The 19,215-nt window shown below is 38.2% G+C and overlaps 1 protein-coding gene across 4 annotated transcripts; it reads right to left on the reverse strand.

Annotated features, from left to right (window-relative positions):
- Window positions 1-518: 518 nt before the first annotated feature.
- LOC112751021 (proteasome subunit alpha type-4) lies at window positions 519-4,995 on the reverse strand. 4 transcript variants are annotated; one of them, XM_072220303.1, is made up of 3 exons: window positions 4,704-4,994; window positions 3,278-3,909; window positions 519-1,489 (listed from the first exon to the last, which is right to left on the reverse strand). In XM_072220303.1, exon 3 carries the CDS (start codon window positions 1,454-1,456, stop codon window positions 704-706), a length of 753 nt encoding a protein of 250 aa, XP_072076404.1. In that variant the 5' UTR covers window positions 1,457-1,489; window positions 3,278-3,909; window positions 4,704-4,994; the 3' UTR covers window positions 519-703. The 4 variants fall into 4 exon arrangements, with proteins under 4 accessions (XP_072076404.1, XP_025655793.1, XP_072076423.1 ...); XM_025800008.3 differs by lacking the exon at window positions 3,278-3,909 and having other exon boundaries at window positions 4,704-4,995; XM_072220322.1 differs by lacking the exons at window positions 3,278-3,909; window positions 4,704-4,994 and adding an exon at window positions 1,986-2,862.
- Window positions 4,996-19,215: the final 14,220 nt, after the last annotated feature.

Raw genomic sequence — 19,215 nt, forward strand, 5'->3', positions numbered from 1 at the left:
TGAATTGCTGAGCTTTTGATTATTTGTTCCGTTTGACTGAAACAATCCATAAGGACACTGACAAGTGACAACTTAATTCAGTGACCACTAGCTGACTCTTGGTATCTTAGACAGATACATAACCTTAGAGTGAATGCCAAATAGCAAACCTAAGGTTATGAAATTCCCAAATTGACTGCTAAGAAATTGAAAAATGCAAACAATATTATTAAGACTAATTATTCACTGACCTTTCAGTTTATTGTGGTTCATCTGCATGGTACTACTCGTGTCCGTGGTGCGCTTTAGTTTTGGTACTACTGGTGTCCGTGGTGCGCTTTAGTTTGGTTTGGTAGGAATCCAATCGTACAGAATTCAATTGGATTGGTTTGGTTGGTTTTTTGGTTTTTAAACTAGTTAAAAAACCAATCTATCCTAGTCATAATCCGTGTACTAAAAGGTTCTATCTTATTTTCAACCAGTAATATGCACTAAAATACCAAAACAAATTTAATTTCACAAATTGACACAATAAGTCATACAACACAATAAAACATAATTGAAAGTTCAACAAATCATCATAGGTCAACAACAAGAAAGCAAATATCATCAATCTGTGTTGAAAATCAACTATAGGTGTAGCAAATACAATGTCACTTGCATTACAAAAATAAAAGCATTGTCATTAATTAAACCTGCATCAGAAATGGAAGAGCAGAGCAAACTAGGCAGTGTCTGTTGCTGGTTGAGTCACCCCAAACTTCACCAATAGTTTATTCAATGCCTCTGGGGAGCAAACTTCATACTTGACCTTTCCAGAAGGTGAGAGGAAAACCTCTGCTAATTCAATCTTCTCTGAGGTCAAGCTTGTGCTGTCCATAGTCTTGCTTAATACCTTCAATGCAAGTTGCACGGCTTCTTCCCTCGAAATGTCATCCTTGTAGTCCTGTTTCAGTATTGACTGAGCCGCCTGGTTGTTTGCACCAATAGCTCCTGCTTTCCAACCGCCATAGTTTCCACTAGGATCACTCATGTAGAGTTGAAAGCCAAAGTTTTTGTCCCAACCTGCAAACAGGAATGAGACCCCAAATGGTCGAAGACCACCGAATTGGGTGTATCCTTGCTTAGTATCACAAAGAGACTGAACCAACTGTTCAACAGGCATGGGCTCTTGGTAGGCATATGTGTAGCGTTGTGCTTGGACCCTAGCTGTATTGATGAGGATGTTGGCATCCGACATTATCCCGGCAACAGCACATGCAACATGATCATCAATCTTGTACATTTTCTCAGTGGATGAAGAGGTTTGCAGCAGCTTGGATGTTACCTTCTTTTCGCCAACCAACACGACACCATCTTTTGATAAGATCCCTATGGCAGAACCAGCATTTCCAATAGCCTCCATTGCATACTCCACTTGATAAAGACGTCCTTCAGGGGAGAAGATTGTTGTACGGCTATCATATCTTCGCGACATATTGATTCCCTGATTTCTAGTTTAAAGGAAACACTAAAGAAGAGAGGAATCAATAATGTATTTCTTAGTAACAGAAAAATAAAAAATCAAAGATCTAAGCTTTTGATACTTTTCTCTATGCAAACCTACAAGATCTGCTAAAAGCAAAGACTACACAAAGATAGCAAACCATATGCAAAACATGCGTGTAGTGACAATGAACTGAAGACCAATTTTTATTATCATGAAGCATTAATAGAATATCAAGGATTTTGAAAGAGAAAAAAATTACAAGGGGTATTTTTATCCAATCAACATTACTACAGACAAGTGTTCCATTGACATTAAAAGAGAACCCTGAAATCTTGAAATTTTAGGGTATAGGTATGTATTTTAGTGAAGAACTCTACCCAAGATCAGTGTGATCTATGTTAGAACAGTCGTTCAAGCTTCCCTCAACCAGAAACTAATTTCCTGCCATTTCCATTCTCCCTAAGTATATATAAATATATAGCTAACTAACTCAGCTGATTTATCTTGACATCCTTACCCTTGCCCTTCCTTGTGTAGATCTTTCCTTGTGAGTCTGCTACTATCACCATATTTGTAAACGTGTCCTCTTCGTAGAAGGAATCACCAAACAAATGAGACTCTTTCAAACAGTTTAAGAGCAAGTTATGCAAGGTAGAAAATCTGGTGATAGTGCAATTTCTCATCCAAACAACCTCCCAAAACCAAATGGAAGAACCATCATGAAAGGCTATAGAAATTGATTGTCTAAACAAAGTACAAGCCTAGGATTAAAACTTCCAAGGACAAGCATGAATGGCTTGTTGAGTTGATATCTCATCCATAATAATTGAATTCAACGACCTCAACAAATTTAACTAAAATACAGTTGTGAACTAATATATGAGTCCTATCAGCCATATCATTGGAAAGATTTTATGGCACATGATAGCAAAATCAAAGCAGCAGATCACAATCTAACTTCAATCAGATTTACCAAATCCCCGCTTAAGCCAGCACCAAGCGTTCTCAATTGCGAACTAATGGGTGTTGATCAAAATACAAAAAATATCAAAGCACCATTTCCGCGTGAACCAGTACAAAAGCAGAGTCCAACTCATCAAATAGAGAAAACTAACTGGAACTTGTCACAATCAAAGATACAAACCAATGTAACTGACCTTAACACTTCTTGGGCTTAGCTTAGGTATTCAGTGTAAGTAAAGAATAAGGATTCAGTAGAGTTCATTTGTCGCTTACTAAATAAGTTCCTACCGAAGAAGGAAACAAACTTCTCACGCTAAGATTCTAGAATAAACACCAAACTCCACAAGTTTGGAAGAACTCAGCTAGTTTTATTCTATTCTAATATATGCTATTCTAAAATCAAATTTCTTCGCATATTTCCCATCTGACAGATTTTGAACTTAGGGGCTCTAAGCAACAACTTCCAATATCTCGCATGACAATTGAGAAAAAAAATACCCTGCTTGAAAGCAACACTAACTGTAGGAGCCATGCCATTGCTTTGAAGATAATGAGGGGGAAAATTTTCCCTAAACCTAAACCCAAAACCAATCTTGACTACTGAAAATGCAGCAATCTATGTAAAATAGTGAAAGCTACGTTAACCTAGAGGATCAACATGGATAATTAAATCTTAGTTCTTAAACAACTATGATCAAAATTTTAATTCGTCGATAAAAAAAAATGCGATCATTTGCTCAGATTCAACTAACAAATGGCTGAAAGTACCGAAGAATGGGGAACGCAACGAAGGTGAGAAGTAAATAATGAATGGAAAGAGGAATGTACAGGGAAAACAAAACGCACCGTTTGAAGGAGAAAGCGAGCTTCGGAGTGGAAGGGGAAGCAAGCGAGAGCAGTGAAGAAGGCACTTGCTTTGTCTCCAAGTCTAATTTTGTTTGGGCTTATTTGGGGAACACGAAAAGTACTCTACGGGAACGAGACTTGACTTCGTACCAAGTAGGGGTGTTCGCGGTGCGGTTTGGTTCGGTTAATTAGGAAAAAGTCATCCGATTCGATCGTTTATTAAGACTGCGATTCGGTTTGGTTCGGTTTTTTTGTCGAGATCATCCGAACCAAACCAAACCAATTAAAATCGGTTTGATTCGGTTCGATTTATTCGGTTTTTTAATTATTAAAAAAGATTTAAATAAACAAAAAAATAAAAAAAGTAATTTACATTTAACAGAGACCAAACCCTAAATTGTCCCAATTTCACAAACCCTAACCTCAATTTCAGAGCAAGAATATAACTCAATCCAAATTTATCAATTACAGAATTCAACCCCTAAACCTAATCCTAATTTCACATTAACAGAATTCAAAGCTTAGCAATTTCATCAATAAAAAATCAAAACATATATTAAAATCTGTGACAACTGCGGAACAGAGGCAGGCAAGAGGCAGAGACAGTGGCGATTGGTGAAGCTGTGAACAAACTGCATAAACAAATACCACAAATATATCACGTCACAAATATATCACGTCCGTTCTTGATGATTCCTTGACGATCGAATACATGTTTATCATGGCGAAAAATAAGTATAGTGCCAGACATTGAAGGGAGTAATAACAAGGTAGTGTGATCTTAGTATAAAAAGAAAACCGGAATTTCATGTTATGATGAAGATACAAATGCTTTCTTCATTGCTTATAATAATAGAAGATCCCTGTTTATCAAAGAGAAAAGCAGTAAAGTAACTGAACCAATACTAACAAAAAAATTACTGAACACCACTCTCAAGAACTGGCTGAGTTCTTGTGACAGCTGCAGAAGTCTCAAACAAAGAACCCCTACATAAACCACTGCAATCAACCCGAAAAATCCAACCACAAAGCCAATCAGCCACAGATACCATGGCCGCTACTTCTTCTCCAGAGGCAGAACAATTGAGAAATGACCCTGCTCTCTCGCGTAACACACGCCATGGAAGCCCATCTCGGTAAGATGGAATGTTCCACTGGAGAGGAAGGCCACACACATTTGTGTTGAGAGTGAGGTTCCTCACATTTGTGTCCGTTACATTTGATGCATCGAAAAATCAACAACAACCAGCAATTTTAGAAATACACTAACATAGAACAAAAATTATTCAAACAGAAGCAAAAATTCAAACAAAATAAAATTATTACCCATTTAAAAAAATCAACAACAAATAAATGAACAATCAACAATAATTAAAATCAACAACAAATACATAATACATAGAATAGAAATTATTCAAATCAATACCTGACTGGGAGGCGTTAGTTCGGCGGGGATGGTAGGGGTTGGGAAGCGCTGGTTCGACGGGACTGAGAGGGGCTGTTGGGAGGGGCTGGGAGGCGCTGTTCGGCGGGGCTGGGAAGGGCTACTGGGAGGCGCTATTCGGCGGGGATCGGAGGGGCTGGGAGGCGCTATTCGGCGAGGCTGGGAGGGGCTGCAGGGAGGCGCTGTTCGGCGGGGATGGAAGGGGCTGGGAGGGGCTGCTCGGAGGTTAGGGTAATAGGGTTTCTTTGAGAGTTTTGGCTGCAGGGGGGTGTGGGGGTGGGGTAATAGGGGCGCTAGGGTTATCGGATGGGGGGTGTGGACGTGGGCCATGGGGTAATGGGCTATTGGGCTGCTTAATGGGTTGGGTTAATTAATGATTTTTTTAATGGTTTTTTAGTTACCGGTTCGGTTTGGTTCGGTTAGGGTTTTTAGTGTCAGAACCGAAAACCGAACCGAACCGCATAAAAAACAGCAAAACATGATTTTTTCGGTTTTTTCGGTTTTCGGTTTTTTCGGTTTTCGGTTTTATTAGTTCGGTTGATCGGTTTTGTTCGGTCCGAATCGGTTTTGAACACCCCTAGTACCAAGGTTGCGAGAACCCTTGACCAAAAAAAAAAATTTTTTTTATTTTAGTTCTCAAAAAATTTTGAACCAAACACTTTATTTTTAACTAAAATTAATTATTCGATTGATTTCTAATAATTAATTATGTCAATCGCGTAGGTCCTTTGTTCCGTCAACTCTAACGAAAAACAAACTGGTCCCTAACAACTCTAACAGAGGACAAAATGATCACTGATTCCGTCTGTTCGAAAACCACACTGTTCTTTTCCAATTTTCATCGTATCTCACATATTTCTAACATTCATACTCTCCTTCTTCACCTTTCACAATCTTCTTTTTCATATTTTTCTTCCTCCTCTTCAACTCCAAAATCAAGCCATGGTGTAACTGTCATGCGTGTCGCACCTACCTCAACATGTCATGAACCACACACTTTCTAAATCTCTGTGATTGGTACACCCACCTCCTTCGTACTTGACCCACCACAAGCATCCACCTCCAACCCCCGACAACATCCACCACATCCTCAAGACCAAGTTCCACAACTACTCCAAGAGCACACATTTCTCTATTCTCCGACAAGCAATATAGATTGTTGGACATTAGGACATCATCAGAAGATTCTCCTTCGACATCATATGCAAATTCTCATTTGGAATGGACTCCGATTATTTCATTCCTTCTTTCTCAGAGTCCAACCTGGCAGACAGCTTCGACCTCGCATCTAAGCTATCAGTACAACAAGCAATGTTGTCGTTGACTCTCATATGGAAACTGAAACGATTACTGAATATTGGTTCGGAGAAGAAGCTGAAAGAAGTGTTCAAAGTGGTGGACAATGTGGTCATGGAGATAATAGGGCAGAGGAGGAGGGATATGGCAACGACGATGATGGGTCTTAACAAATCAGACTTGCTGTCTAGATTCATGGGATCCATCGAAAACGACAAATACTTGAGCGACATAGTCATTAGTTTCCTAAGTATGAATTGGTTGAGAACAAGTTGAGAATCTTTTTCTTGTGAACAATGAAGTTACAGAGTGTGCATTGTGTAGCTTGAAATTACAGTGTTAGACTGTTAAGGTTATGCGAGATATGATGGAAATTGGGAGAGAACAATGTCGTTTTCAAACAGAGGGGGCCAGGGACCATTTTATCCCCTGTTAGAGTTGTTAGAGACTATTTTGTCCTCCGTTAGAGTTGGCAGAGTAAAGGACCTAAGTGACTGACAAAATTAATTATTAAAGACCAATCGAGTAATTAATTTTAATTGGAGACCAAAGTATCTGCTCCGAAATTCTTTGAGGACCAAAATGGGTAAATACTCCAAAAAAAAGTTGCGAGAATCGAACCGATCAAATGACTGATTCAATGATTTAATTATTTGACCGGAATCGAACTGTATTTGAATCAATTTAATTAAATATAAAATAAAATTATTAAAAATTGAATATATAATTTTAAATATTTCAAATTTGAGACAAATTTAAGACAAAAAAATACTTTAAATTTGGATGATAACTATAATGAAATTTGAGCAGATTGCACCTACTAACCAAAATCCTAAAAGTTTAATGAATTAGAGGGATAATAACTATAACCGAAATAAGAATTGTTTACTTAAATGGCTCGGATTATAAACATGAATGTTCTTCAGAAATAAGTTTCGAATATTTTTTTTTTTTTGAAGTAAAAGGAGTTCAATACAACGAGATGGAGCAAAGAAAAAGAAACAACAACTTACAACTCCAAAAGTAACGAAAAAATAACCCCTAATTATCTCCGGCAATGCCATCAAGTCATTAACAACCAAAGGGTTCACCACTAAACCACTCATCAAAGCTTGTAAAATATATGTTAATAATGTCTGCCACACTTGAACCGTGACTGTTGAAGATTCTATCATTTCTTTCTAATCAAATTGTCCAAATGACGGCAAACAACTAAACACACCATACCTGCCAAGTGAGCTCACACCCAACGAACAGGTGAAAAGACGTTTCAACAAATACACACATATGATCATTCTGGTCAATAACACCAAATCTACATAGTCTTTCCTTTGTATTCACCCTGCCAACCAACACAAACCAAGTAAATAACTCAACCCTTGGTGGGACAAATCCTCGTCAAATAGTACTAGTGAAGCTATAGATTGTTATATCCTTCGATAGTACTTTTGCCTGCAACACCTGCATAACTGAGTTAGTTGAGTAAATACCTTTTTTTATCAAATTTCTAAACCACTCTATCCTCTCTCTTAGTTGTTAGTTTAACTGATTGTAGAACCTCATGAAACTGGTTTACTATTTTCAACTCCCATTGAAATAATTCTCTCCACCATTGAAAATTCCAAATCCACTCTAACCCATCCCAAAATCCACAATCCCCTAGAACATATCCCCTATAACAAATGGATCTCCTTGTCGCAGACCCTTTCCATTTTGAAGGGATTAAAAGGAGACCCATTTATGAGTACTGACATAGACGGCGAGCATATACTCTCTGATCCACTTCCGCCACCTATAGCCAAACCCCATTTTCTGCAACACAATATCCACAAAGCTCTACATAACTCTATCATAAGCCTTTTGAAAACCCAGTTTAATTATCACTGAGCTCTGTTTCCTCGACTTCAACCACTGCACAGTTTCACATGCAATCAACGCCCCATCATGTATTTCCATGCCCTGCACAAAAGTACTCTGCATTTCTCCTACTAAACCTGGCATTACCTTCCGCATCCTCGGAACAAGCACCTTTGAAATAGCCTTATATACACAACCCACCATACTAATCGGCCGAAGGTCCTTTATCTCTTTTGCTGTAACAAACTTTCGCACCAAAGCCACCCAAATAACATTCGAATCTAGGTACTACAAATGACTGGAAAAATCCCATCACCGCTTCAGTGAACTCCCCTCCAATGTCCTCCCAACACTTCTTAATGAAATATATATTATATCCACCACTACCTGATGCCTTAGTTGATTCACAATCCCAAAATGCCTCATTTATTTCTTCAATAGATGGCATCAACTCTAACTATGTAGCCTCCTCCTTATTTAGCCGATTTACCAGCCCATCACGGAAGCCTATATTAGGCGAGTTCTCCTGGTGATATAGATCCTTATAGAAATCTCTAATAGCAACCTTAATCCTAGCTTAATTCATAACTAATCTCCCAAGAATCATTAATGCATCAATCTGATTATTTCTCTTTTGAGCTGAGGCTAAATTGTGAAAATATCGAGTGTTTTTATCCATCTCTTTTGCATTCTTGGGTTGTGACATTTGCTTCTAGTGTAACTCTTTTCTAACATACCATTTCTTACAAGAGCTCACCAGTGCCTTCCTTCTTGATTCCATGGTTCCATCATCTATCCCTCTACTAACCATACCATTTACTCTCTTGATCTCCTCCTCAATCTTCTTGATCTTCATATCCAATTTACCAAAATTCACCTTATGCCATCTACCCAGGGGACCTATCAAAGCCTTCAACTTGTCAACGAATTGCACTTCACCTAAATTCCTCCATTCCTCCTTCACCATTCTAAAAAATCCCTCATGAGTAAACCAAGAATCCAAGCTTCGAAATGGTCTCGACCCCCCTCCCAACCTTGTGATATCCACCATCATTGGACAATGGTCTGATAATTCTCTTGGACCTCCTCGTAATCTTGTTTCATGAAACTCTTCCAACTATTCCAAACTAACCAGGACCCTATCAATGCGACTACAAGACCGACCCCTGAACCATGTGAACATACGATCAGTTAGAGCAAGGTTCACTAATTCCGTATCTTGAATCCATGATCTAAACTTTGCTACAGACACTGTCAATGTAGTAGCTCCTTTCCTCTCTTCCACCAGAACAACCTCGTTAAAGTCCCTCATATAATAAAAAGGAACTTGATATACACTATATAAGAAACTCAGCTCTTCCCATACAATAAGCTTCTCCTCTCTATCATGCGCCCCATACACTAAGCAAAAAGTACAAACAAAATTACTTTTTAACAATACTCCATCCACTTACAACCATCTCCCCTCTTTATAACAGGTGCTCATTTTAAACACCATTTCATCCTACATCAATAATAACCCACTAGAAGCACCTTCCGACCCTACAAACTCCTATCCTACCACATCATTTTTCCAAAGTTGTACTACATCAAACTTAGTTACTACTTCCTTCTTTGTCTCTATCAAACCTAATATATGCAATTTAAACTTCCTTCTAAAATTCTTCACTATACTCTATTTTTCAACTCTCCCTAAACCCCTAACATTCCAAGAGCTAAAATTCTTCTTGCCATCTCTTTCTTATTGCTTGCTTTTTCTTCAGTGCAATTGCCTCATTCTGCTCTTGAAGTATAGCCATAATGTCGTCTTCCTCATTATACTGAATAGCGTCGGACACTACTACCAACTCCCACGCTTTCTTGTTTTCCTGCATTTCATCAACCTATTTAGTTCTGGAAGTTTCAGTTCTAGCTTCACTATTTTCATATATTCTTGCATTTCCAAGTCCTCTGAATTCCCTCCAGTCTCATCATGCTTGACCTCTAACGTTTCTAATGTTACTTTTACCTCACCAGCATCTGAACCATCATCTGTTTTGTCCTTTGTCAAATATATTTTGCCCAAACAACCACCTTCACAACTTACCGACATATATGCCCTATACCTTATAGTATTACGTCTGCCTCCGGAACTACTCCCTTTTAACTTAATAAGATTCGAATTCGGCCTACCCTCCATTCTTCCAATCTCCAACCTTTCACGGCACCAATCTTCCTTGTGTCTTTCATCAACACCACCATAATCTTCATACCCAGGAATAATTCCAACTGCAATCTGGTCTTTCACCGCATTGCCACCTGTCCGCATTGGTGTCTCTGCATCAGACCCATTCCCCATCCCTTCTCCTCTATTTAGCTTTATGTCCCCAGCAAGCCTCTCGGACCGCACACCGACGCCACTCTTGCATCATGCGCCCACTACTGGTCGTCCCTCCCATGCATTGTAACCACCTAGAATGGACGCTGGCCCCATTGCCACCATCATCCTGGCTCGCCCTACCCTCCTTCGTTCTCCAACATACGGATTTGCTCTCTCCTGCTTCCAGCGCAAGTTTGACTAGCCCCTTCATCCGAGTTGCCACCTCTGCGATCCGATCGGCCCTTCCCATCGCCAAAGCTGACTGCACCGCCGTAAAGGTTCACCCCAACATCGCATCACGTTTCCACCGCCACACCTCCTTTAGCCATCGTCGTGTGAGTCTGCTGCTCCAGGATTCCCCTAACCCATTCCACAACATGTCCAGCCTCAGGTCCAGCATGTGGGTCGTGTTGTGTGAGGCCCATTTGACCCTCCTTACCCTCCTTAGTTTTCATGCCAAAGGAATAGCCCCAATGTGATTAGTAACATCATTGGGCTTCCTAGCAACCAAACCCCTCTTATTATTACTAGTAATTTTCACTCTATCTGCCAACCGATCCCTATCATAATCCCATGATACAGTTCTATTCGAATTAGCCTCTGTATTTTTAGCAGGGGATTCCACTAAATCAGCCTTCAGTATATCAGAATTGGTTGACCTGATTCTTGTACTTACTGTTTTTGTATTAAAAAATTGTTCCTCCATTCATTCAAATCTTCAAGTTGAATTACTCCTCTATCCTTCCGTTGGTCTTTCTCTATAACTGTCATCACTATCAACTCCGCCGCGGCATCCCAATCCAACAACCGTGTATTACTTCCAGTACCACCATTGTTATTGTGTCCAATAGCATATTCTCCTCTCATAATAAGCCCACTATTTAATCCCAAATCATTCGCCGAGCTATAAGTTTCAGTCCCCACCTCCTTCACGAACACATCGAATTTGCTCATGCCTATAGTAATGTGTATCCATTCATGAATGACATCAAACATACATGTATCAATTTGCACTCGTCCAACACTAAATGACATACATGATTTGGTTATATCATCACACTTCACCACCTCACCTATAGTCCACCAATCGTATGGAACGTTTCTTCTGACCAAGCATGTAGCGGTACACCGAAGCACTCAAGCCACACCCTTCTAGTTTCCAGCGTTCATTCTCCTCCCACTTCCATACGCTATGGAACATCTTCAACAGACCATCTCTATTAAATGTAAGCGCCTGTTCCATACTTTGGACACTTTCAAAGGTCAGCAAAGCTTTGTACACCCCCATCTCACAACTCTTTACTACCTGAGGCCAGTTCTGTCAAACTGTTGCGTTCAACATGCAAAAGTCAATAGTGGTTGTCGTACCCCGAACAATACTCATCTACAACCAGCTCAAATTATTCTGTGCCATCGAGATTGCAAGCTTCTTTTTCCATCCATTCCCATAAGGATCCTTAGCTGTTTCCTGTTCTTCCTTGATTCCAAGTGTTCCCCTCCCTGAACCAGATTTTCCCACGTTCAACTACCTCATCATCTGCACGCTTCTTCGTAACTTCCACAACCACCATTTGCTTCTGTTGAAGATTATCCCTTCTAATATTTTGCCTCTCCCACAAAGATCACACTTCCTCTTACTTGCATTCTATTCATCTCTGATATGGCTTTCAGAGCTTCTTCTTTTGTGGTGTACCTTATAAAAGTAAAAAGATATATCACACCATTTCTCCTCTTCCGTGATAGGTATATATCACTGATCCGCCCCATCCAAGAAAACATGCTATATAATTCATGCTTTAATATATCAATTGGTAATCTGTCCACAAAAATGGTAAAGAATTCCTGTTCCAAACGAAGATACTCTTCTCGATTCTAAATTCTGGAATCCTTACCTTGAGGTTGTGATTGCCTACCCCCACCCCGCCCAATGCTTCTCCACCTCGCTCTCTCTCTCTCTCTCATTGTAACAATATCCTTAATTGCATTTGTTTTCAAATATTGCATTTGTTTTTTGTTTTAGAGAGACAATACCATAAATGATGCTTTCTTTGTATGCAGACAGCCGAAGCAAAGAGAGCGCCAATTAATCTGCAAAGAAAAATCAAAGAGCTTGAAGCACAATTGAATGAGGCGGAGGATGTTATAACAGATCTTAAGATAGAGTTGAAACAAATATACCATGAGTTGGAGAAGACAAAGAATAGTCAGAAAATCAACAATAATCAACTCTATTAACTCAAAACAAAAATAGATTCATGTTAACTCAGAACAAACACATATCCTTGTTAACTCAGAATAAAAGGAGTCCCTGTTAACTCAAAACAAAATTAGTCCCTTGCTAATTCATAAAATTAACAACAATCAACAATTAACTAAGAAAATTAACAAGCAACAAAAATAAAATTAACTCAGATAGAAAAATGAGAAAATATTTAGCTTAGAAAAATGATTCAAAGAAGAAGTGAACCAAAGGCGAAGAGAGTGAGCTTACAAAGGGAGAGATGCTAATGAGAGAACAAACCATCGCAACACCGAAAAGAGGATGACGACGGCGGAGAAACGAAGAGTGCCGACGAGAAAACGAACGTGTTTCTGTGGGTTCTTTACACATGAGCGATGGCAACCTGAGAAGTGGGAGGCTCAGTTGAGGCTAGTCCGGCAGCGATGGCACCCTTTGGGCGACGGGAGTAACTCGGTGATGGAGAAGGTAGAGGTGAGCAGCTGCTAGGGATAGGTTAAGTGAAGTTTCTCTTCTCTGATGTGGGAGATGGGTGAGACTGTGAGATGGGACCTTTCTAGCTTTCTGCTCTCTTTTTTGTTTAAAAATTGAAATGTCGCCATTTTGGCATAGATAATTTTTTAAAAAAAATTCAAACCAATGACCTCTAAAAAAGGGCCGATTTTGACAGTTCATAGGTTAACTGTCGATTCAGCTAGTTCTTTTGTCGATTTTTTGCAAGGCAGTTCTTCACATCAACTGAACTGGCTAGAGAACTAGTTCCGATTAATTTGATCGAACTAGTCGATCCGATTCAATTTTTAGAACATTGCGTCATACAATTTTTTTCTCTCTAATTTTTATTATTTAATTTTAAAACAATATTTTGAAAATCAGATCAGATCAGCCGGTTGAACCAGTTAAACCATGAACCAAGAAGTTATATGGTTCGATTTATACATCATAACCGCTAATATAAAATCGGTCTTTAAATCATTAAACCACTCAGAAACCAATCGATTAGACTAATAATTAGAACGGTTTGATGGCCAACATGATTTTTAGAACCTTATTTTAAAAATTTATATAAATAAAAAATATTTGATAAATCTCTCTCTCTCTCTCTCTCTCTCTCTCTCTCTCTCTCTCTCTCTCTCTCTCTCTCTCTCTCTCTCTCTCTCTCTCATTCCCTCCTTTAACCTCCTCTATTTCTTAGCCCCTCTCGTCTCCTTTCCTACTCCTCCTCTCTCACTCTCCCTTATTCCTTATCATGTTTTTTACTTACTATTTCAAACCTAATCTTACTTTTAGATTTCATATTTAATAATTCTTTGACGTGTTTTCTCCTCTTTTGTGGTATTTTTGATTTTCTCATGGGGCTTTTTTTACTGAAATGCGCATGAAAAAATCTTTAATTTCTAATATACGCACGGTTTGAACTTCCTCCTCAAATACGCACAGCCATTTTGTAAGAGTCAGTCACGAAATGGTTCTAGGCACCATGTCAAGAATGGTGAGCACGAAATGGTGTATTGGGTCTGACACGGGCCACTTCTTCTACAGCAGGCAGGAAATGGGAGACCTCACCTATGACACACACGAAATGGACCAATTCAATGCAGACACACACGAAATGGGCCATTTTGCTTATGGCAGGCACGAAATGGTGATGCGGCAGTAAAGGCAGCAACTCCCAGCAGTGACAGTTCCCGTACGTGCATGCAGTGGGTAGTTTGGGAGGCAATTTATTGTAGTCTTGTGGCTGAAACAATATAAAAGGGGGTGAAGGGAAGGGGACTAATTTGTAGGGTAGGAAACAGGAGAGGAGTAGTGGGGTTTATTGTGTTGTTGTATTTAGCGTGGGGAAAAACTTTTTTTTGTGGTGGGAAAATATCTTTTTTAATTCATAAAAATGAGTAGTAGTGGAATGAATGTGGAAGAAAATCTTAATAGGTTGGATGAAATTCACATTTCTGCGCATTTACATATGAAGGTGAGTTTTTTTATAAATTAATAAAAATTTGTTGATGACTATAACATTTGTTGTAAATTGAATAATTTTGTTTTCATGCTTTTCTATTTTAGCCGGCACGTGTGTTGACTCCGCACGACACACTAGTCGACGTTTTTAGTACAGATGACGCAGATCCAAGTATGGAGATTAGGAGGCAGATGCTCGAACCGTATCTAAGAAGAGCCGGATTTTATTATGCATCTTTGATAAAGTGTTTTGAATACGACAACCCATTGATTAGCGCTCTTGTGGAAAGATGGCGTCCTGAGATCCACACATTCCACCTGCCATAGGGTGAGTGTACTGTTACTCTGGAGGATGTTGCCATGCAGTCGGGGTTACCAATTGACGGTGAGTTGGTTAGCGGCACTCTAAGGTCTAGGAGTAAGTTCCACCAGAGGTATATTTGGCAATGGTGTGAGGAACTCCTTGGTCAAGTTCTCGATGGACATGTTGGGACCACGAAGTATAACATAAAATTGAAATGGCTCGGGAGTAGACTCCAACAGATGCCTCTTGACTCTCCCGAGGATGTCGTCATACGATATGCACGTTGTTACATTATGTATTTATTGGGTGGCGTTTTACTTCTTAACAAAGCGAACAACACGGTTCATGTTCGCTATCTTCCTCTGTTGGCCAACTATGATGCCATTAGTACATATAGTTAAGGCAGTGCCGTTCTCTGTTGGTTGTATAGAGCCATGTGCCTAGCGACGGATTATAACATCGAGGGATTGTCTGGCTGTCATACATTGCTGATGTCTTGGATATACTTCAGGCTTCCTTTCTGGGCACCGGACGTGACGAGCCCATACACGTTTCTGTTAGATACAAGGTAATATATTATGTCACATAACATCCATTTGGATGACTCCTGTGTTATTTCATGTGCTTCGAAATTTAAATGTGGTTACGTTCATCATGTTTCTTTATAGGTGGGCGGGTAAGAGAGGAAAGAATGACTATGCCGAGCAACACTTGCAAAGGCACCGTCTGAAGTTGGACACTCTGAAGGTGGATGAGGTAATTATTCTCGTTGTTTTTTAGAGCATGGTTTTGTTTTCTCTATGAGGATTCGTTTAACTTTTTTTGTGACATTTGGTTTTGGTAGTTTACGTGGATGTCGTACAGGGATGCACGTATTCTGTCGAGGGTGCCTGCGAAATTTCTTGGAGCCCCACATGGTGAGTTCTATACCGCAGTCGTCCCACTGATTTTGTTTCGGTGGATCGATATTGTTAACATCGATAGAGTGATGCGGCAATTCGATGGCAAACAAGGTCCGCCGAACCCTCCGCTAAACATCGACACCTTCCATCGCCAATCGGCTCACAACGACTATGGATGGTGGCCCATCCACCTCCAGACATGGTTTGAAGTGTGGGCAAACTGACAGACTGTATCATACCGGCTACAGATTGATCGTGCAGATACCTTGCACCCCGGTCATGATTATTATAGGTGGTATTACACAAAGGCGAAGAGGTTTTGTCATCCCCGGATGTTTTGCACGATCCCCGAGCAGATGACATTCCGCATGGGGCACCGACAAAGTATGGGAGAGCCCCAGTAGTTCACCTACCCGCAGTTCCACACGACAAGAGGCGCCATCGTGCACGATGAGGCAGACATCATGCTAGCCAAGATGATGACAGTGGAGGAAAGGAGGGTAGAATAAGTGAGAATTGGAATTGTGGAGTCAGTTCTTCAGGAGAAGGGTTTTTATAGCCTAGCCGTTGTTCCAATTCATATGTGGTACATACTGAATTCTCTCATTTCGTGTGCGGTACAATCGATATGTGGTGTTCATTTCGTGGTAGCCTAACTTGAGATGCTCCCCATCTCACCTCTGCCTTGCCCCCAATTCGTGTCTACCGTCCTTGATTTGGTCTGTCCATTTTGCTGCAGCCAAGCCTGAAATGGGGTCCCCATTTCGTGCCTGCCCTAAGTGACATGATCCTCCCATTTCGTGGCCACCATGCCAGGAATGGTGTGAAAATCCATTTCATGCCCGCCATGCTAGTAATGGCCCTACACATTTTGAGAAATATTTCCACACATGCGCATTCTAGGAATTGAAGAATTTTCCATGCGCATTACAGTAAAAAAGCCTCCTCATGGTTGAGGTTGGTGTGTTGGTGTAAAACTCTTTACTTTTAGAAAAATGATCAGATCTGCTTGAAGAAAAAGAATAAATATTCTGTTGTATTACAATATATTTATGTAAATTTAGAAACAAATGAGACTCAAACTAAACTTGTTCTTGTTTGTACTCTTTAAAATTCTTTGTAATCGAATATTGCGCTTCCTCTCAATTTATAGTTCAATATAAAAGATTTTTTTCATATATAACTAATGTTTTTTATGTGATATATAAGTACAATTTGTCATATACTAGAATTCCATTTAAAAATTTGTCGCTGGTCAATAAATTACTGTATGCACGCAAAAAAAATTTGAATCAATAACACTTATTTAAACAAACTAATGATCTAAGCACTAGACCAATTCAAGTTGGTTACTATTTAACTTATTTATAATGATTTCTTGTTTTGTAAAAAAATTTGTCTCCTTTTTTCTGTTATATTGGGCCTAATTTTAGGCATATTTAAAGGTAATTGGATGTGAGCTTATTTCATTTTGGTCGGTTTATCATGACAGGTTTTTGTTTTGCTGCCTATTGGTTTTCATGATTTTTTTTTAGTTTAAAGAAAAAAGCACCCAGTGACCCAACACATTGTTTAATGTTTTAAATGTCAAATTCTTATTTGTCCAAAAAAAAAATTTGTCAAATCCTTTAAACAAACCAAAAATTGATCAAATTAGTCTTCTAAACATTTGTTAAGAATAATAAATAAATGTTAACAAAAGATTCATTTGCTTATATAAGACTTTCTCATCTTCAATTTGATTTGGGAAAGATATCACTATCATGTTGATGCAAATTAAATGTAATTATTATTAATTAATTGTTTCAATAATGAAAAGTGCTAACAACATGAATAACGGGCTAGGTTTCAAATTTACTAACCATTCAATTTCTTTTTTATTCTAAATCCATTACTTTTACCTAATTTTACTACCCTAATTACACCTCTTCTAACTTAAACCTCCTTTTCATCATACCAGCCATCCGCCATCTATCCCAGCATACAGCCCTCCTCTCCGGCGAGGAAGCTCCCCAGTGCCACCGTCTCCCGTCGTCACCAATCCCGAGTGCAAGTGAGCCATTTCATATTAAGAACAAACATCTCATTTGCATGAAGAACAAATATTCCATTTGCATTAAGAACAAACATCTCATTTATAAGAAAAATAAACATGCGCATGTTTATAAAATTTTCACTGCATACCTTGTCATCACGTTGGTGTCGTGAATCGCAGTGACGACGGGAACACAAGTTCTTGAAAAACACATAGCTATAACTGCACGGGATACGGAAACAACGGCGTTCTCGGAAAGAAAGGTACCTCACTACAAAGTTGGGTTGCTTGCAGTGGCGCGATAGAGGCACAACGAGGCTGGGTTGCCTGCATCGACAAACGGGATGAATGCGCGACGAGACTAGGCTGCGTGCGGCAGTTGGAGAGGCATGACGAGGCTGGACTGCGATCGGCGGTTACGAACACATGAGTAAGTCGGAACACATGCAGTGACTCGCAAGAGACGGCAGGGCCGAGATTGTAGGGAGTAAGACTGTAGGAGTGGGATGCAGTATAAAAAAAATGTTTGTGGTTATTGAAAGTCAAATTTAAATAAAAAATTATACCTAATTAATTTAAATTTTAAATTTTAAAATTAAAATTAACTTTTATTTTTAACCTATTGTTACGTGTTTAAAAAAATGTTATTCTTCTGTACTTTTTCTATAATCATTTTTTTTGGTGACTTTCTCTATAATCGTTTGATAATGCATTTAGTAATATCTATCAAATAAATTCAGCCATTCTGTCCAAAACACCAATAAAACAAAATCCTAACAACAAATGAGATTCTACCCGTTTTCAATCATTATTTAGTTCTTCTCTTCCTTATTCTATATTTCTTAAATTAAATTTGTATATATCTATTTAATTATTTACATAAAAATAATACAAAATTTTAGATGGAAAAAAAGATTTATAGAAAATTAGTCATAATCTTAGTTCACTAGTAAATAAATATATATACACATCATATAAAACAAAAACCCAATAGAAATATCTTATCTTATTCTTTATTGAAAAATTTAAGTACAAGTAAAAATAATTTCAGAAGATGAAATAATAAAAAATTTAAAAAGTTATAAAAAATTAAAATAAAGATATCAATTGTTAAATAGTTCTATTTTCATTGTTAAAAAAAAGACTAATATGACATCATGTAAGATTGTTATTATAGTATTCTTCTTTTATATATCAACTTTTTTAATTAAAAAATAAAATCAGTTGAGAGATTAATAAATTTTATTTTAATTAACAAAAATATTATATATACTAAAAATTAATTATTAAATTAATTATGTTATTTTATATATTTTTAATATATATATTTATATCATTTACTAATTTCTAAATTCTAATTCAGTTTTTAAATACTTTTCAAATATATACCTCTTTTATGGAGTTTTAAATAATGATAAATAATATGATATTTATCACTTTGTATCTGAGTTATTAAAAAAGATAAATAAATAATATTTAATAAATTTTAAATATTTTATTTTTTATTTTAAATATTTTATTTTTTAGTTTAAAAAAAATTAGA

This window comes from Arachis hypogaea, chromosome 2, assembly GCF_003086295.3.
Source record: "Arachis hypogaea cultivar Tifrunner chromosome 2, arahy.Tifrunner.gnm2.J5K5, whole genome shotgun sequence".
Classification (NCBI taxonomy): domain Eukaryota; kingdom Viridiplantae; phylum Streptophyta; class Magnoliopsida; order Fabales; family Fabaceae; genus Arachis; species Arachis hypogaea.

Excerpts from the sequence above, each read along its gene's own strand:
- LOC112751021 (XM_025800008.3), bottom strand. The coding sequence starts at position 1,456 with ATGTCGCGAAGATATGATAGCCGTACAACAATCTTCTCCCCTGAAGGA.